The sequence below is a fragment of the Euprymna scolopes genome, chromosome 3, assembly GCF_053919585.1.
Source record: "Euprymna scolopes isolate OS-2025 chromosome 3, ASM5391958v1, whole genome shotgun sequence".
NCBI lineage: Eukaryota > Metazoa > Mollusca > Cephalopoda > Sepiida > Sepiolidae > Euprymna > Euprymna scolopes.
In genome coordinates this window covers 79,276,523-79,297,710 of record NC_136484.1, presented here as the reverse complement: position 1 = coordinate 79,297,710, position 21,188 = coordinate 79,276,523, and the positions used below count along the sequence as shown (strand labels likewise).

At 37.6% G+C, this 21,188-nt stretch overlaps 3 protein-coding genes across 4 annotated transcripts in view; all 3 read right to left on the bottom strand.

Annotated features, from left to right (window-relative positions):
• Nucleotides 1–3,424: 3,424 nt before the first annotated feature.
• On the bottom strand, nucleotides 3,425–4,828 carry LOC145261270 (uncharacterized). Its single transcript, XM_080119744.1, has one exon. The coding sequence runs from the start codon at nucleotides 4,826–4,828 to the stop codon at nucleotides 3,425–3,427; it is 1,404 nt and encodes a 467-aa protein (XP_079975870.1).
• Nucleotides 4,829–5,888: 1,060 nt separating this feature from the next.
• On the bottom strand, nucleotides 5,889–6,206 carry LOC145261269 (uncharacterized). Its single transcript, XM_080119730.1, has one exon. The coding sequence runs from the start codon at nucleotides 6,204–6,206 to the stop codon at nucleotides 5,889–5,891; it is 318 nt and encodes a 105-aa protein (XP_079975856.1).
• Nucleotides 6,207–13,681: 7,475 nt separating this feature from the next.
• LOC145256453 (uncharacterized) overlaps nucleotides 13,682–21,188 on the bottom strand; it is a 136,761-nt gene continuing 129,254 nt past the window's right edge. For both annotated transcript variants that reach the window (XM_080115391.1, XM_080115383.1), the window contains exon 2: nucleotides 13,682–16,085. In XM_080115391.1, coding sequence (XP_079971517.1) covers nucleotides 14,329–15,591 — 1,263 coding nt within the window. In that variant the 5' untranslated portion in view covers nucleotides 15,592–16,085 and the 3' untranslated portion in view covers nucleotides 13,682–14,328. The remainder of the gene's footprint in view (nucleotides 16,086–21,188) is intronic.

Sequence of the window (21,188 nt, the reverse complement as noted above, 5' to 3'; positions counted from 1 at the left end):
TTGATTAATAAAATAGACCTAGCAGAATACGTTAATGAAATAATAAATAACTATAGTAGCGTAATGTCACCTCATAGTGATACAGACAAAGAATATGATGGAGTGTATCACAGGATTGATACCAGTCTTTGCTAAAGCCAGGCAACTTTACAGTCCTAAATTAGACGCAGCACAGGCGGAATTAAAGAACTTACTAAATACTGGAGTTATCCAGCCTTCCAGTAGCGAGTGGGCAACACCCTGGCACTTAGTGAAGAAATCAGATGATTCATGTCGAGCTTGCGGTGACTTCTGCGCACTGAATAATGTTACCAAGACAGACCGCTACCCGATACCGAACATAAATTCATTTTGCATACAACTTGCTGCATAGTAATATTTTTCTAAGATCGATTTGATTGCAGCATATCATCAGATTAAAGTACACCGTGAAGATGTGCCTAAGACGGCAGTCATGACACCTTTTGGCTTATTTGAATTTAATTACATGCCATTTGGTTTAAAGAATGCTACAGCCACATTTCAGCGTTTTATGGACAAACTATTTCTAAAATTAAATTGTATATTCGTATATTTAGACGACATATTAGTTTTTAGTGAAAGTGAACAACAGCACAAAGAAGACTTAGATAAGGTATTCAGGATTCTTAGTGATAATAATTTAAAGATTTCCTTAGCTAAGTGTGTATTCGGAGTGCCAGAATTGGACTTCTTAGGTTTTCATGTAAGCAAAGAAGGCTTGTTGCTTACTTCAAAAAAAATTAAAGAATTAGAAATCTTTCCAGTACTCAAAGATTCGAAAAGCTTGCGTAGATTTTTGGGAATGACAGGTTTTTATCGCAAGTTAGTCCCTAATTACGCAACCATAGTGCTACCACTATCCGAGCGAATGAGGTTGGACCCTAAAGCAACGTTTGAGCTAAACGAAGAAGAAACTCATGCTTTCAGAACAATAATAAGCAAATTGTCAGAAATGACAGCATTAGCTCATCTGCAGTTTTCAGCCACAGAGTACCACCTGGTTACGGATAGTAGTCAATACGCAGCTGGTGCTGCATTACACTAGCTAGTAGATAAGAAACCAGTACCTATAGGTTTCTTTTCCACAAAATTTTTGCAAGCCCAGGCCAAGTATTCTACGTTCAATAGAGAGCTGCTGGCGGCTTATTTTTTCAGTAATACATTTCCGTCACCTCATAGAGGGTCGTCACGTGACATTATTCGCTGACCACAAGCCATTATGTGAAGCCCTTTTGTAGTCAGACACCCGCAAAGTCGGATCGACAACAACGACACTTGTCAGTACTTGCTGAATATATCGCTGACGTGTGTATATTAAAGGAGACGAGAACGTAGTTGCAGACTGTATGTCTAGAACTGCTTTAGCAGTGCAAATAGATGCATGTGATTTGGCTGAAATAGCCCAGGCACAAAAAGGAGATGACGAAATAAAGTCATACACTAATTTAAAAGAATACTGCATGTCACGTGAAATTGGCTCTGCCCTGTGTGATACTTCAACCAAGTACCCCAGGCCGTTTGTCCTAAAAGAGCTTTGTAGGGCTGTCTTTGACAGTTTACACGGTTTAGCGCACCCTGGAACTGGAGCATCTATAAGACTGATTAAGTCTAGATACTTCTGGCCTAACTTAGATAAGACAGTCAAGTAATTCTGTGTAGAATGTGTTGTATGCCAACCATCAAAAGTTCACAGACACACAAAGTCTGCAGTCCAGGAGTTTGATTTACCATCCGCACATTTCCAAACGGTACATATTGATATTGTTGGCCCGTTACCCGTAACGCGCAATTAGTAAGATCCTTACCTCAGTCCATACAAATATTTGCTGACCTGTATCGATCGTGCAACTCACTGGATCGAAGTACAGCCAATGATCGAAATGCGCAGTCGGTAGCAGAGGCATTTATCAATGCCTGGATATCTCAATTTGGAGTTCCATTGCATGTTGTAACTGACAGAGCCAATTTGTGAGCGAATTGTTTCAAGAGTTGGCCAAGGTAGTAGGTTTTTACCGATTGAGAACAACTTTCTATCATCCTCAAAGTAATGGGATGATTGAAAGAGCACATCGTACCCTTAAGGCAGCGATAATAGCGCGAAAAGAATCCTCGATGAAAGCGATATCAGTGATCCTACTAGGTATACGCAGCACCCCTAATGAATCAGGTTTTTCACCTTTTACCACTGTTACTGGAGCACCAATATTGATTCCTCATCAGCTGATACACAAGCAGAGAGTAGAAAAAGAAACTCCAGTTAACAACAAGTATGTACGTAATTTTTGTGAATGGATGTCCCAAATTGATGTACTCAACGATGGAAAAGGATTTATTCATGGAAATGCAAAATCTTTTATAACGAAAACCTTACTTTCCTGTGAGAAAGTAGGGTTAAGGGTTGATCGAGTTAGGAAACCATTAGAAGCACCATACTCAGGTCCTTATAAAGTTTTGACTCGATCAGATAAACACTTCCAGATCGATATGAATAACGGTACTCATGCACACATATCAATCAATAGGTTAAAACCGTTTACAGAGCCAACTAGCAGTAATAGAACTAGAGTGACCGAGAAAGCACAGATAGGTACTACTAATGATAAGGATGTCAGAACAGATGATACCGATAAAGTAGAGAGTAAAATTCATGTATATTCTGTAAAATTGCTGGTGGCATGTATAAATTAAATCAGGAAGAAAAGTGACATGGAAAAAGAAAAATGAATATTTTTATTTTTAAACAGAAGTAGACATAGTAGTAATTCTAAGGATATTAACTAACTCCATTACTGGAGGGGGACTCATGTAGTGAAACCAAGACTACTATTTCCTCATTACATGTCTCTTTCTCTCTACTCTTCCCTTTCCCCCTTCCTTCCTTCCTCCTTTCCTCAAAAATGTGACCAGAGGTTGTAATCAATCAGGACGGAGAACAGTTCTGGTGGGAAAGACAAAAGTGTTGGAAGCAAAAAGATGGAGACGCGAGTGGTTCCAGAGTCAGGGAACATAAATGAAAATCATGAACTTTCTATGACTCGATACCACTTGTACGCTGAAATTAATATAAAACCGTTTCGTTTGGAAGTTCCTTTGTTTCTTTATTATTATTCCCAGGTTGGTTTCTACTCCCGTCTTATTCATTTCGACGACTCCCCAAAAGGGGGACCTGCCGAAATGATGACCTACCCAACAAGAATTACATTATGGTAACCGCCATATGTTCATGCTTGAATTATATCAGAGACGTTTATATGAACAAATGATTTATTAATACATATATACATAAGGAAAACATATACACATGTTGACTAGCCCATGTCCGAGTGCGAAGTAAGAACCTCGTATATATTCATATGCCAGGGGCCACAACTCTTGCGCGTATGAAAGTAGTTCTATGATATTACTACAGGCTCCTCACCAATACCACTTCTCCAACCTTTAATCTGTTTTGGAAGGACACTCTAAAACGCCCCTTGGGTTTCTCCCGGAGGCTCAACAGGTACTCATTATACCACAGAGTGTGGAAACTCTCCAGGCACTGGTACCGAAACTGCATAGTCCTGAGCAGCCTTTCTCGGCTGGGTGTAAGGTTGGAGGCAAAATCCTCATCGTTCAGATCTAAAAGCAACCCAGGACTCTTATTAGGCCACAAAAACATGTTAGGAGTTACTGCCTCTAACTCTTTCTCTGTAGATTCTCGATATGTCAGAGGACGGTTATTGATAGCACTTTGGATATCCGATATGATGGTAAGTAAAGAAAAATAATCCATCTCACCTCTACCAACCACTTTGTAAAGACAATTCTTAATTGTCTGAATACTACTCTCCCAAACACCTCCCACCCAAGGTGTGTAAAGTTGAATGGGGCAGAACTTGATAGAACAGGAGCCAAACTTCTGTTGGTAATCATGGTTTAGCATCAACCTTTTAAACAATCGACTGCCTCCTAGGAAAGTTTTAGCATTATCACTGTAAATGGTAGACGGGATGCCATACAGGTTCGTGAACAGTACCAATGCCTGCAGAAAGGCCAACACACTCATGTCAGGTACCACTTTGATGTGTATAGCTCTGACACAGAGACACGTGAAGATAAGTAGATACATTTTCACCTCCTTACCACCTTGCCTAACCCAAAGGTGACCGGTGAAATCCACTGCTGTATGCTTGAAGAAAATTTCCAGTTCAATACGGGATGCAGGCAAGTTAGCTGCATTGGGTGGCAAAACCTGTCTGGCATTGTACCTTCGGCACAGTGCGTATGAAGTAAGGATCATCTTCACTGCCTGTCTGCCTTTTGGCACCCAGTACCCACAACATCTCAGTTCCACTAAAGTGGATGCAATTCCCAAGTGCTGGCACCTAGCATGCACATCCATTATGATAAGCTTGGTAATCGGGTGACTCTTTGCCAACAGAATAGGGTGTTTAACCTCCCTGCGAAAGTGGAGAGATCTACCAATTCTGCCACCTGACCTGATTAGACCTTCACCATCAATAAACAAATCAAGGTCCCGCACCAACCCAGGTACCGTCTTGCCCGAGGGATCTAGCAAAAAATCTAGTTCCTCAACATATACCTGGCATTGCATCGTCTGCATAAGTAAAACTGCTGCCAGTTTTTCACTGTCAACTTCTAACCGATGCAAGCAATTGATAAATTTCAGGACTAAGGAAGTCACTCTTAAGAGTTTATTAAATGGAGAGAACCTTTCCATGGACAGAACAGTAGGTGTTTCCCTCCATGGAGGATCGCAGCATTCCAAGATGCACGAGCTATACCTTGGCTGTGTTTGTTGAGGCATGGTAAGTCTTGAGTAGCCCATGGAGTGGTGCCGCCACTCAACCAACCTGGACCATAGCACCAGAATTGGAAGCAGGTTTTGAACCTTTCCAGCGTCATTCCCCTTGTGATCAAATCGGCGGGGTTCTCTGCCGTTGAAATGTACTAAAATGAGGGATACAAGCTGAGTGTGGCTTCTAATTTAATGCTCATCTGCTGGATATCCTTTAGCCTATTTCGGCCAAACAGGTTCTTACTCATGATGGTCCCCGAGATAAGCCAAGAGAGGACCACTTGAGAATCTGTGGCTACGTGAATCTCAGAAGGAGTGAATCCTCCAAAGTTTCTTAAAATCGTAGACAGGCACTTCATGGCCAGGAACACAGCCATGAGCTCCAGAGTAGGAAGTGTTTTCTTTTTCAAAGGAGCCACCCTAGCTTTGGCAAATACCAAACAAGATCGACACTTCTGAACCACATATGCTGCGAACCCATAGGCTTCCGGGGAGGCATCACAAAACAGGAAGAGCTCGCCAGGTTCACTTTCACTGAGTGCTTTACGGGGAAAGGAAATGGTCCCCAATCCAGAGAGATCTGAAGAAAGTTTCTTCCATAAGGAAAAAATTCAGGTGGAACCAGCACATCCCACCCTAATCCTTTCTCCCAAAGCTTGCTTAGCAGAATACGACCTCACAATGAAACGGTTAAGCACAATGATACAGGATCATAGACTCTTGCGGTCTCCTCGAGAATTTGTCTCTTAGTAGAAGCATCAGGATTGCACTTAAACGCAGCCAATCGAAGGGTGTCGGAGAGAGGACAGTACTGATAACCAAGTACCTTTTCCCAACCACTGCTATGAACACTCAGTGTACCATGCTCCTCCATCTTGATTCAAATTCCTACATGGTCAGAATTGCAAAACTGTAGTTCGATGCCTCTTTGATGTAACTGCTCCCAAGAGAGAGTGTATAATCCACACAGCTCCTCTAGACTATCATTAGACATGATGAGATTATCCACGTAGAAGTTATTTTCCATCATAAATCTGCAGTTATCCATGGGAAACTGCGCAGCATGATATCAGAGAACATAATTTAAGATAAAAGGACTGGAAGCAACCCCAAAAATGATTGTGTTGAACCTAAAACAACGTAGTCGTTCACCATCCTTCAAAAAAAAAGAACAGAACCTGTTCTTATCTGATTCCATCTTCAGGCGGATCATCAAAAAGGCCTTCTTGATGTCTGCCAACACAACATGATTATTGGAGCGGAAAGTGAGTAGCAAATCTAACAGGTCACTTGTTAAGTTTACTCCCTTGTAAGTAGTTTCATTCAAAGATGGAGAGTCTCCAACCTTGAGGCTGCAGTTGAATATTGCCCGAATTTTTGTGGTCATAGTTGGGTTCGATTTCACAACCAGTCTATGTGGAATCCCAATAAATTCGTTAAATCTCTGAGGAGGCACAAAAATCTCCTCTACCCTCCCGTTCTTGCTGCTGGAAAACCTGCAGATAGTCCTGGTAAAGCTGTTTCCACTATATGCTCTAATATGCACAAGGCGACAGCATGGTTGGAGGGGACACGCAATATTTTATCTTCCTCCCAGGACAACTGGACGTAATACTTGCTATCTTTAAACAAGATGGATTGTTGGAAGAGCACAATCTTCCACTCATCATAATCTGTTAATCCTTGTTCTGTTATTCCCAGCAACTCCACCCCAAACATTTTCTCTAATCCCCTTTGCACGTCACTGTCAGGGAAAAAATCACTAAATGGATCCTCATACTTGCTCTGTTACTCCAGCACGAAACAAAGGTGAGAGGGGTTGACTTCATCCCTTGATACTAGAACAGAATTGAAGGCAAGACTCTCTGGGTTCGCATCCAGAGAATGGTCCAAATCAAGGAACTGCTTCACCTCACCAAAGGAAACCAGTCCTGTTGGAGTAATAAAGGCTTGCCCATACAAACAAGAAATCCAAGCTTTGAATAAAATTCAATCCAATTATTCCATGAATTGGAATGAAGTTTGTGCCTCTCTCAAATCTACCTGCTAGGGGGCAATTATGACGTTGGAACCCGTCTAAAAGAGTATCCAACTCCTCAATGTGCACAGATATATCCAGGTCCTCCTGTACTAGTACAGGAAGAGAATGTGGAGAATGTGATCCAACACTCACCTCCAATTTTACTTCCCTGAAGCGCCTATTACAGTCTCCAAGTATGGTAGTCAATTTGAGTTCGCAATCCAGTCCAACGGACGCTAAGGAACCAAGGGGTTCTAACACCTTACCCGACAGATAAGTCCGGCCACTGCCAGTGTCCAACAAACAGTTGGCGGAAACCTGGTTGTCATCCTTGCCAAAAGTAACACACAAAACAGGGGGAAGGCATGAGAAGTTTTCACCTGGAGTGCGACAAGTGGAGTCAGCCTGAAGTGAAGAATTCCTTTGAGAGGGACCAGGCCTTGGCCTAGATGAAACATCCCCCAATGACCTCCAACTCGTATTGAAGGTGGAGCCAGGGACTTCGTCCCCTTTGATGAGAAGACGTTTAACCGCTTCCCTAGTATCCTGCAAAATAGACGACAAAGTGGGGATTCTCTTCCCAGAAATTTGAATCAGCTCCCCTCGGACCTCTCTGGGGAATTTGGAAATGAGAATCTTTGCCATATGTCGAGCCCCCAAGAATGGTCCTTAGAGAAAGAACAGCCGAATGAATCTTCCAGCTCTGACAGAAGAGAGGCTGCTTTGGTAATGAAGTTAGTCAAAGTGGTATAACCTCTATCTCGTTTATAGGTGAAGTCCAAAATGTCCTGGAATATGTGGTTTATTATTTCATCCTCATCGAGGTATTCGCTCTTCAGGACAGAACGGCAACCTCATAATTTCTGTTGCAAATAGTTATATGATTGATGAGCAACAAAAGTTGACCGGAGAGCGAACATTTCAGGAAATTCAGTCTTTCAGCATCGTTAGCCATGCCGGCCACACAATTTTACAAATCTGGATTGGAAATTCTTGAAACTCATGGGGTTGGTTTGCATCTCCAGTCCATCAAAGGTAGGTCCAGTAATCTGAAGCTGAGGCGGCTTCACGATAAAAGAAGACACACCTCTTTCAGTTCCAGGGGAACATGGAACAGAACTTATAGACTCAGACGTAGTAGGGAGGAACTTTAATTCGAGCTGCTCAAGTTCCCTTCTGAATCTCAGGGTATGTGCCAGAGATTCTTTCTCAATTTGAACCCAGTCCTCCTCCTCCTCAGATAACAGCGTAATCTTGCTAACACATATGTCAACTTCAGTCAAATATTCGGTAACAGATTTCTGCAATGCATCAAATGATTTACTAGAAAGTTCATCCTCCAAGTGAGCCATCTCCAGAATAGTTCTGATTTTGGTCCATAGAAGAGAAATTCTTTTCTGTAATTCTGCCTTGCTTCTATCCATGTTAGTAAAGGATTCTTTCGTAAAATGTGAAAAAAATTAATTTTCCCTTAAAATCCAATGGCTGCTCAGTCGAGGAAAGTTGCAGAAGAATTGCCCATCTCTTGCGCAACGTCTGTTAACAATTGCTAGTTAGCAAAGCTAAGGTAATCAAAGAGTAGCTTTCTGGCACCAGCCACAAATGCATCTAAAAAAAAAACTTAACCACTGGACAGAACCTTCTTTTAAATAACCAAAAGGTCATGTGATTAACTGTCATCTGACCTGGGGAAAAAACTTTCAAAAGGCAGAGAAGGCAAGGGAATCGCTTTTTGTTAGTAAGCAAGATAAGTGCACACCTCTCTCCCTCTCTTGAGCAATCATTAATCCCCCCCCTTTTTTTTTCACACAGCACGCCAGTTCGCCAAAAAGTACGCCACGTACCAAATTTCATTCCGTCATAAAAACAACTTTCTACAGAACAAAAAGAACTTATTTTTACATTTTTATCTATTTTTTTTTTTTTATTTTACTTTGTTTTAGAATGTTGTATTTGGCGTACGACTGAATTATTTTTCTTAAGAATAAAATTGAATAAAGTTTACTTTTACAAGAATGTTCAGACATTTACCTAGGGAATAAGCATATATATATATATATATATATATATATATATATATATATATATAATATATATATATATATATATATAAACCCCATTTATTGTTTTAAATTTATTTTAGAGGTGTCTTTTCGGAACCTGTAATAGTAAGTTACACGTTTGTGTTTTTGCAAATTCACAGAAAGGGCTAACGAAACCATCTAACATAAAAATAAATGCATAAATTCAGGAAAAAATTCAGTGGCACGCCAAATACAATTTTATCAAATCAAAGTCAGTCTTATTTTGTAGCGAGCTGCTACTACTACGAGACTAGGCTGTATTCTCACCTTAGTTCTCTCTTTCTCCCTACTCTTTTCTCTTTTCCTTCCTTTATTCTTATACGTCATCAGAGGTTCCAGCCAATGAAAAGCAAGAACGGTTTACGTGGGATATTCAAGTGAAGGAAACGTCCTTACTTCCACGGCGACTAGAGACAGAACACACGCCTCACTCCTCAGCTCCCGTTAGGTAGCCAAGAGGAGCATTGAACATTAATACAGACTTTACAAAATGCACTGTCTTTCTTTGTAACCCGAGTTTCGGGAAAACACACGTATATATTGGATATATAAAACCTCATGAATTCATAACAAAGTCGCGTTACACGTCCTCATTTTTATAAGAAGACAATGTCTTCTTTTACCAGTATTTCTTTCTATTTCAGCGCTCCAGTTCTCCCTGTTATCGGAGGCGCCCCAAAGTGGGAGCCTACCGAAATGGTGACCTCTAATTAGTACCCATGTTAATGTATGGTAATAATACCATAATTTAAGAAAACAACAAAACAAAAACAACTTCATCCCCGGGGCATAATTTTGATTTTTTAAACGCGTTTTTTCGTATATATTTTTATGTCTAAACATTATTTATTAAATTTTATTAGGTAAATGTCTAAACATTCTTTATTCAATTTTATTCTTTAGAAAAAATAAATCATCAGTATGCCAAAGTCAGTTTCATTTAAGAAAAAAAAAACAAACAAAAAAAAACTTCATACCCGGTGCATAATTTTGATTTTCAACAATAATAAACGTGTTTTTTCATATCTATTTCTATGCTTATTCGCTAGGTAAATATCTAAACATTTTTGTAAAAATAAACTTTATTCAATTTTATTCTTTAGAAAAAATAATTCAATGACTGATACCGTGGCTCTCGGTGGCCGTGACGCCGCACAGAGATTTATAAAAAACAAAAATAGTTTTGTTTTCCAATCGAAAACATTGACTTCATTGGATTTTAAAAATAATAATCGCGGTTTTTAATATATAATTTTATGTAAAAATAAGTTTATTTTTCTGTAAAAAGTTGTTTTTATGACGGAATGAAATTTGGCGCGTGGCGTACTTTTTGGCGTGCTGGCGTGCCAAAAAGAATTACCCATGATCAGACGATCTTTTGTTCATGTTAGAATGATTGCTGTCGTGTCATCATTTCATTGGTTGCGAATCACATGATGTCAACGAATACACAGACGACAATTACGCCATAAATACATAAATGTGCTTACGTCAATGAATTATTCTCCATTATGTTAGACCCTGTCGGTGGGGCATTAGAATATGCCGACTTCCCCCCTGCAGAGGGTAAGAGTCCCTCAATGCGGGTCCTGAATATGACCGTAAACTATATCCAGTGGTGAGGCCCCAGCTTGTGGGATTTGGGGAGTGTGGAGCCACTCTTTAATTACCATTGCTCCCAGCAGATGTGCTTACAGTTATATCTCATAGGATTAGCGAATCTCTCGACAGAGGCAACCTTTCTAGGGCAATTGCTCTTGACATATCAAAGGCCTTTGATAGGGTATGGCATAAAGGTTTACTTCACAAGATCTCCAGCTATGGTACAGCTGGAAATGTCTTCTCAATTTTTAAAGCATTTCTCTCTGATAGGTTCATAAGAGTAGTAGTTGATGGGCAAAAATCAGAAGCTCACAGTATAAATGCTGGAGTCCCTCAGGGGTCCATCCTGGGCCCAACTCTTTTCCTGATCTACATTAATGATCTTCCTAATTACATCCTTACATCATTCGTAGACATTTTTGCTGACGACACTACCATCTATGGTAGCACATCTAAGACAGTAAACGACCAAGTTCTCTCTGATTCTCTCCTCTGATCTTGATCACGTTGTACAATGGGGAAAGGAGTGTCTGGTTACTTTTAATGCATCTAAAACCAAGCTTCTATCTTTACATCATCAACGTTCTGATCCCCATCTGGCATCAATTAAAATGAATGGCTCTCGTCTTGGGGAGGCCTCAAGTTTTGACAGGCTTCTGGGCTTGACCTTTACTCCTGATCTTAAATGGAATACGTACATCAAATCTGTTGCCAAGGCTGCTGGAAAAATGGTCGGATCCTTCTATCGATCCAGTAGATATCTCACTGCTGATGCAATTCTCTATCTATATAAGAACCAGATACGTCCAAGGATGGAATACTATTGCCACATATGGGCAGGAGCTGCTAGAAAAGACTTGTCCTGCCTTGATAGGTTTCAAAATAGACTTTGTGGCCTGGTGGGAGATGTCCTTTTCTCTTCGCTGCAACCTTTATCTCACAGAAGAGATGTTGCGAGTTTGTCTCTGCTTTATCGTTATTTTCATGGAAAGTGTTCGACTGAGCTTCAATCTATGGTCCCCCCTCGCCAAACTTTCACAAGAAACACTCGACTAGCTGAAAACACTATCAATAATTCTCCCCACTCTTTATCTGTGCCTAAACCTAAACATAGATTCCATGATCAAAGCTTCTTTCTTAGAACTGCACGCCTGTGGAATTGTCTTCCGTTTTCCTGCTTTCCAGCTGTCTATAATATGGTTGTTTTCAAATCCAACGTGAACAAGTTTCTGATGAGCCGTTCCACTTAAGTTAACAAATTTACCGAACTTCCATTACTATCGATTACTATATTTTCCTTTTGACTACTGTACACTCTTCAACCCTTATCCTTGAGTGGCCTATCGGCCTTGATAAGTGGTGATGCCTATGTAAAAAAAAAAAAAAAAGGTCCACTCTGACCCGGAGTGGTAGTACCTGTTAGGGTCCCAACTATGGGTTAAATAGAAACCGACGTGAAAACAACAAATATATTCTATTAAAAAAAATTTTCTTCAAAATCTTTGGATTCGGCATTAAATAACCCGAAAAGGGTTGATATGCCGTAAAACAGAAACAACCAACCAACCAACCAACCAACCAACCAACCATTATGTTAACTCGATATAAAATGTTGAGAAGAAATTTAAATACGCGTTATTTTAACATACTTTCAAAATATACAGAAGTTGAGACGATTGATCTCTTAGTTAGGTAAATATATTTAATTTATATTTTTGACAGTTTTGAGAAGACGAATTTATTTCTTGGAAAAATCCGAGAATTAAAAATAAGAAATGTTGACAAAGAGTCAATGTTTTATTTTGAAAAATTAAAGAAATTTATTGAGTGTATTTTTCTTGGGAGGAATTCGAGAATTAGAAATAAAATTTGTGAGAAAAACTCATTATTTAAAGTTATATTTGGAGACCCAAATAATATTTCATTCAAAGGAAAAGATTGTTACAATATTATTCAACGAAGATTATATTTGGAGAAAACAAAATCCAGATGTATTCTATATTTATTGATAATATCGGAGAATACTCCGAATATTTTTGTATTTTATTCAAAGTAGCTAATATTTAAGAGTCTTAAGTTGTAAGCCATGTTTAGTTTCAAAAAAGTTCCCGATGGGTAGTTACAAGTCCTGGAGTGAAGAAGAATTCTCAATGGCCAGCTGTTCTGTAAATATTTCGGACAGCAGCAAAAAATCCTTCTTGTGTTGACATTAAAAAATATGTGCAAGGTTGCTAAAGAAGGTCTAATTTTAACGGAGCAATTCTGGTTTATGATTGGTTGATAGCAGAACGTGAATTAATTTAATTCGTCAGTTTCTAGCAGCAACGTTTATAAATAGAATCTCCCAACTCTGAGGGACCATATCCCGCCCCCCATTATGAGTAAAAAAATATTGCAACGTAGCTAATATTGCAATGTAGCTAATATTCAAAGTGGCTAATATTCAAAGTGGCTAATATTCAAAGTGGCTAATATTTAAGAGTGTGATTGAATTAAAATTCGTTTATCCAAACGATAAATGAATAAAAAGGAAAAAAAAAATATGCTCATTAAATTCGTGCTTTTAATTTCACTATTAAAACCTGACCTAGTTAATTAATATTTTTTCTTACTATTAAACATTTGCTCATTATAAGATAGACTTTATATTCTGTTAGAGATGTTGGGAATAATAACTTCACTTAGTATGGGTGATTAGAGTTAGAGTCAATATATTAAAAAATAATAATATAAAAACAATAGATAAAAATAAATGTATAAAATGTAAAGAATTAGTTTCGTATTTTCAACCAATGTAAACCCATTTTAGATAAAACGCTAGTTAATAAATTACAGAAAATAAATATTAGATAAATAAAGTAATCGTAATAATAATGATAATAGTAATATAATGATAATAATAATAATAATAATAATGGTAATAATAATAATAATGGTAATAATAATAGTAGTAATAATAGTAATAATAGTAATAATAGTAGTAGTAGTAGTAGTAGTAGTAATAATAATAATAATAATAATAATAATAATAATAATAATAATAATAATAGTAATTTCTTTGTAGAATTAAATAAATTCTTAAAACACTTTAATTCATATGTTGGATAAAACTTATCTAGTTTTATAGTATGAACCAACACGAACAAACACACGATATTGAGTTTTCTATTAATTTTTTTCTTCTTGCGATATTATATTTCATGCATTTTATATATATAAGAAAAGAATCTATAATTTTTCTGAAAAGTACATGCACAAAAAGAGCCGGTATTGACATAATAATAACCATTTGTTTCTGCATAACAGAACGGATCTATAAAAAATGTACCAAAGTTTTAACGTGCTGGAGGATGAAAAATAAATATTTGGATTTTGGAATGTAATTATACTGTCATTGTTGGAATGTAATTATACTGTCATTGTTGGAATGTCATATAAGCTCTGTTGTTATATTTCACATACATTGAACTTCTAAACAGAAAGGATTGGTAGACACAAATATATATAATATGAAATATAATTGAAAAGCATATTTTACTAAAACAACACACACACACACACACACACACACACACACACACACACACGCACACACACGCACACATATATATAAGCATTATTATTAATTCCCAAGTATATATTATGAAAATTGCACCGAATGAGACTACATTTTGACAACCATATATATTGATATACATTAAACAAGTAATACTAATCACTTGTAATAAAAAATGCTGATTAATGCTTGTGTAAATCTGTTCATTGGTATTTGACAATTTGTAACAGTGCATAGAAATTGTCTGTTAAGTAACAACATTTTCATTCATGATTTGAATATTCGTTTCATTCTGTAGTTTCCCTTTACTTTCTGTTTCGTTAACACAAGCTGATTCAGAAGAATTCAAGCACCAATTATTTAATGGTTGCTGCTGTTGTTTTTGCTTCAGTTGTATTTGTGTGAGCTGAGCTTGAAGTGACATGATTTCTTGAGCCTCGTCAATCTTCTGTTGATTATTAATGTAATGTTGCTCCTGCAGCTGCTGCGGCTGACACTTTGCAAAGAAATCTTCACTGCCCGTTTTATTAGTAGTGGAATCACACGTGAGAATAGAAGTGCTGATAGCGTCTGGAATGGTGGATGAAACAACAGGAGTATTAGCTATTGTAGTTATAGCGGTGGTGGAGACAGATGAAGGATTGGAAGACGTTGACGATGATGATGATGATGATGAGGAGGAGGAGGATGACGATGATGAAGATGATGATGAAGAAGAGGAGGAAGAGGATGGCGGGGAGAAATTATTGTTGATGTTATTGCTTGTTGTTATGGTAGCGGCTGTGGTGAAAGATGCAACCGGCATCATGTTGCAGGCCGACTCGCATTCATATGTACTCGATCCGCTCATGGTCGATGGTTGTGCCGCAGATACCAAAGGTTCATTATTACAACTAGCAACACAATCATGAAAGAAGGATCGTGGACTAGTTTTGGAATACTGGCCATAATTTGTACTTTGGAGGTTTATATTTGAAGGATTAGGGCCCACGTTAAGGACAGTGTGAATACCATATGGGCAACTGTTGGCCACATTGACAGGAGCAAAAGTGCAATCGGCTGGAACCGATTGTTGGGTCCGACAAATGCTTCCGATACCACTGCTGACCAACGCCTGCCCACTGTTGATATTTGATGTCAACATTCCTGGCCCAGAGATCGCATTATGAAGATTATTACAAACCGTGTTAGCCACACCGAGGGTTGTCATTCTGCCCAAAATCTTCTCTCGTCGGTCCTTTTTGCGAAGCAAAGCCATTTCTTTCAGATAGGTTCGAAGTTGATTGTCTTGCTGATTTTTGCGAATATGCGAGGCAATCATCAACACTATCGAGAAGCCGTAGATGAAAATAACGGCTACCACATAATAAAGGGAGCCGATATTATCCTCGGCATCATCGTTGAACAACGTGTTATTATTCTGTGTTGAATCCTCAGCAACGGTTACAGATGGTGGTTGCAGCATCGGCACATCATCTGCTGAATTTGGAGACAAAGTTAGAAGTCGCATCACGTCTTATATTTCTGTTCGTATAATTAATTCATTTCAGAAAACGTATAAAGTTTTTTTTTTGTCGTTTAAATAGTTAATTTCGATATATTAAATGACACATTTAGTATCAACTGACTTTAAATTTACTAATAAAATAAAAATTTTCCCATCAACACGCTTTTGTTTATGAAACAAAGTAAATTTTCAATTACTTGAATGAAGCGTCCAGTTAGCAACCTTTTCTGGAATCTCATATTTGTCAGGGGTTATTTTATTTGCATAGCATTTAAAACAAATTATTTCTCCTGATTTTTTTCTCAACTAAGAAAGAACTTCAAAATGTTGAGAATTTCCTGGCCGAGGCAAACATTTTGCCTTACTTCATGATATTCAATTCCATTAAATCAGGTGCGTTCCTTGCAGGATCATTACAAATCAAATGCACGCAGAATTGATAGTCTAAAAAGTTCTCTTTACATGGCGTTTTGCGTTCGAGATCAAGTGGCAACAACCTAAAAATAAAGAAAAAGATTGTCTTTAATAAATTATTTAATATATAAACATACAAATAATTTGAATAATATTAAAAGACAACTTATGCGCTTAGAATGCTAAGTTATATTTATATGCAAAAACAAATACTGTAATATTGTTGGGGGGGGGTCTGTATGACATGAATGGGTTTATAGCGAGTGTATATAAAACAAGTATGCATAAACGTGGGGACAAACCGGTGTACATGTTATATAGTTGTCTATGTAATGTTCGTTGCGTTTGTGTGTACATTTTTAACACATATAATAAACAGATATAGATACCTTCAACAATAGTTTAACAAAAGGGACAAATAGCACCATTGTCTACTTGCCCACACAAGGGAAGGACACACCTTTTGATCGGAACTATCGTTGTATTGTTCCAGATGCATTTCTAAAAATATGAGTTATTTTTCACCCCGATAACTCAGCCAACAAAATTGTTTTTCCGTGTTTTACATTTATTCCTGTTGTGACTTTTTGTTCTGGGGTTGAACGCCATTCCGTTTTCAGGGATTACACATGTCTTTTCAGCTGAATGCGTCCATAGCTTAACGATTCCCAACCAGCTGAGAACATACCTGTCTCGTCTACTCATTCCAACTCGTTCGTTCAAGACTCCTTGACTGACTCCTAATTCTGCCTGTATATATTCAAACTAATCCTTTGTGCTTATGTCATTCGACTACTTAAAAACCTAACAGGTGACTTATCAGTCACGTTTTCTCTGACCCAATTTTATTGTTTTTATATCTAGGTTTGAAAACCGATTTTATTTATGTCCACTACATTTTTCTATTTAAGCGTCTTTGTTTTTATTCATCTAAATTCCTTCTTGTTATTGTTTATAGAATCTAAATCTAATTGAACCTACACAATAATAATAATAATAATAATAATAATAATAATAATAATAATAATAATACTCTTCTGGCTCATAAAATTTGACAATATACCGCGTGTGGTAACCTGCAACAATGCTTACAAGCATGTTTATCTATAATTGTTATCGACCTAAAATTTGAATACATGATATAAAATATTTTCTTTAAAGCATGTATACTGCAACAAATGAAATGAATAAATTCTATAAATTTCACCAGTTTAAATTGCAAAATTAACATCACCATCTTCAAGGTCATCATTGTGCACATAATATCCATTAAGTTTTACTGTAAAGTAATCAATCTGGTCGGCTAAAAGTAAGAAATTTAAGAACTTTACATCATTAGATTCAGTGTGACCTATGGACTAGTTATGATAAAAATATGCTGTAATATTCGTTCCTTTCAGGGTCCAATAAGCAACAAGTGGGAGTAACATTATTTTCTTTCATTCTCACGAATAATTATTTAAAAAACAACAACATTAGAACTAGGTCAAATAGTCAGTCAGTTTTTGTTTCTTTTTGCTTTCTTTTTCATATTTCTTATATTAAATCATTTCTTATATTAGATCAGATATGAGATTCCAACAAAAACCTAACAGCCAGAATGTGCTGCTGCCATCGTGCACAGAAATCACTTTTTCCATAGCTACCAACGTAATAGATGCACTGAGACTAAAGCTGCTTTCAAGAACGCCAACAACCACTGTAAAAGAGTAATAAAACATGCAAGAGAGCTATATGCTCAGTCTGTTAAATCCAAAGTAGCTGATCAGCGGCTTGGTTCCCACCAGTTTTGGCAAATAACAAATAGGATCCTGAACAGAAGTATGCGTTCTATCCCAACCATTATCAATAGATCAGAGGTCATCTCGTCAGCATCAGACAAGGCCAAACTATGTGCAAAGAACTTTGCAGCTAATTCTACCCTATGCGACGAAGGCCATCAACTCCCCATATTTCCTCCTATAACACAGAACGTGCTAGGTAACATACAAATATCTGTGCATGAGGTCACCAAGCTAATCAAGAACCTTGATTCCAGTAAAGCTACTGGCCCTGACGGCATCCCAATTATAGTGTTAAAAAAGCTTCAACCAGAACTTGCTCCCATACTTACGAAACTGTTTAAACATTGCCTTAAGGAGAAGTGCTTTCCAACACCCTGGAAAACCTCAGCAGTATGCCCTGTATTTAAGAACTCAGGTGAGAAGTAATCTCCCTCTCAGTACAGACCAATAAGTCTCCTGTGTGTTATGAGTAAGTTGTTGGAATCCATATTAAATAGAGAAATAGTCAAACACCTCAACAGAAATAACCTTCTTAGTGACACGCAATATGGTTTCCATTCTGCAAGATCTACCACAGATGTGCTAACGATTATATCTCATAGGATCAGTGAATCTCTTGACAAAGTCTTCCTTTCCAGGGCAATTGCTCTTGACATATCAAAGGCCTTCGACAAGGTATGGCATAAAGGCCTACTTCACAAGATCTCCAGCTACGGTATAACTGAAAATATTCTTTCTATTATAAAATCATTTCTCTCTGATGGGCTCATAAGAGTAGTGGCTGATGGAGAAAAATCAGAGGCCTGCAGTATTAATGCTGGAGTCCTTTAAGGGTCCATCCTGGGCCCAACTCTCCTCCTGATCTACATCAATGATCTCCCTAAACACATACTTAAATCATTCGTTGACATCTATGCTGATGACACGACCATCTACAGCAACAAATCAAAGGCTGTAAATGACAAAACTCTCTTTGATTCTCTCTTCTCTAATCTCGAACGAGTGGTTCAGTGGGGGAAGACGTGGCTGGTTACCTTTAATGCATCTAAAACTAAACTCCTATCTTTACATCATCAACGCTCTGATCCCCATCTGGCATCAATTGAAATCGATGGCTCTCGTTTAGGAGAAGCCCCATGTTTTGACAAGCTTCTGGGCTTGACCTTTACTCCTGATCTGAAATGAAACACGTACATCAAGTCTGTTGCCAAGGTCGCTGGAAAGATGGTGGGATTCTTCTACCACTCCAGAAGATATCTCACTACTGATGCAATTCTCTATCTATATAAAAGCCAAGTACGTCCAAGGATGGAATACTGCTGCCATATCTGGGCAGGAGCTCCTAAAAACAGCCTATCCTGCCTTGACAGAGTACAAAATAGACTTTGTGGCTTAGTGGGGGATGCCCTTTTCTTTTCCCTGCAACAGACATGAACAGAAGAGACGTTGCAAGCCTATCTTTGTTTTATCGTTATTTCCGTGGCAGGTGCTTGTCTGAACTCCAATCTCTGGTCCTCCCTCGCCAATCTTTTACAAAAAACACCCGTCTAGCTGAAACCACTGTCGAAAACTTTCCCCACTCTTTATCTATGCCTAAATCAAAACGTAGATTCCATGAACAAAGCTTCTTTCTTAGAACTGCATGCCTGTGGAACTCTGTTCCGTCTGCCTGCTTCCCTCCTGACTACAACTTGGATGTCTTCAAGTCCAACGTAAACAAATTCCTGATGAACCGCCCCTTAAGTAGACAATTTAAATATCCACACTAACGTACTGTACTTACAATAACCCTTATCCCTGAGTGGCTTCCGGCCTTGATAAGTGGTGACCACCTTGTAAAAAAAAAAAAAAAAAAAGAGAATGGGATGATTGGAGGGCACTAGCTATCTAGATAGATACAGTTGGAACGAGGTATAAAGAGTGAGATAGAAATAAGTCCGAGAGATTGGTCGAAAGTTTTACAAGGAAAATATTAGATTATAGCAAAAACAAAAAAAAAAAAAAAAAAAAAAAATCTCCCAGGTAACGCCTGGTAGCCCTGATTCTAAAATGAAAAGGTGCTGTACACACTTTTGAGAGGAAATATTTTTTTTTGTTTTAATTTTCATCTGTTAAATGAATTCAAGTACAGTTATTGGAACACCGATACCAGGGAAGTTTTATTTTAAGATAAGTTTTTTTTAAAATCATAGTTGACAATCTAATTGCTTTCCAAAAGTCTTATCAAACTGTCTCGCTTCTACGACGCCACAGTTTAATTAAACGACCTAAAAGGATACTATTCATTTTAACCACAAATCCAGTGCGTTATCAATGGAAACTTCATTTTACTAAGAAAAAAAAAAAAAAAAAAAAAAGAAAGAAAAAGAAAAATAATTACACATCGTGTTTGATGGCCTATTTAAAAATGAAATGTACACTGGATTTGTTAAAAGGATTCATTTCATTAATTTTTCCTAGTTAATGTTGCATTCGCACAAAAGCATTCGTTATTAAGTCAAATGCAATCTATGTTACCAAGTCATAAATTCGACGACGGGTGTTTTAAGATTAATATTGACCTTTGGGAATCAGAAATCAAGTCGACGCTATTTCAGAACAATTTATTATTGCATAAAACAATTTTATTTAATTAGAAAGAAACGATTGGAATTAGACACGCAAAATAGTGAAAAAAAAAAAACATTTCGTAACGTTGGGTTTTTTAATATAGCCGATGTAAATAATCGCGTAGGACAGAAAGGAAATAAGTCTGTTCTTAAAATGTAGCATGGCAAATCAACTTGTACTTCATAGTTTCAAGTGTTGCATTGGAAGCAACAATTTTTAGGCAGATTTTTAGTATGCAACTAGGTTCCACAACAAACGTCATAGATGATGTACGTTTCAATCATGAAGATAATTAAATTAACTTTGATTTGATTATTTAAGCTAATGTACACTTTTCAACAAAAATCAATTGTATAAGCATGAACCTCACAATAATTGGGTGCAGCGTCTAATAATATTTGTTCTACATTCGAGGAATTCGGAAAAGTATTTAAGATATTTTAGAACATGCTACGAATCACACCACAATATGAATTCTCATGAAGAAAGTTAAAGATGTTAGAAATTTGACAATTACATCATGCCTCCTATTATATTTGCTTTGGACCAATCAAATTGGCCGGTAGTATTTGCTGTTAGGTTCGCCTTTGTGGACTCTTTGCATTTTGTGCCTCTTCTTTTTTTAGTTCCACTCAAGCAGCCACACATGACAGATGGAACCGAGTTTTACAACAAACAGCCATGATGAAGGACTTATAGAATAAAGACAACGAAATGGAGTTTCATTCTATATTCAAAAGCAACTTTATTTGTCATCTTCGTTCGTGTACAAGAAAGAAACGAGTTAGTAGC

Coding starts and splice junctions, on each gene's coding strand:
- LOC145261270 (XM_080119744.1), bottom strand. CDS start 4,828: ATGCCTCAACAAACACAGCCAAGGTATAGCTCGTGCATCTTGGAATGC.
- LOC145261269 (XM_080119730.1), bottom strand. CDS start 6,206: ATGACCACAAAAATTCGGGCAATATTCAACTGCAGCCTCAAGGTTGGA.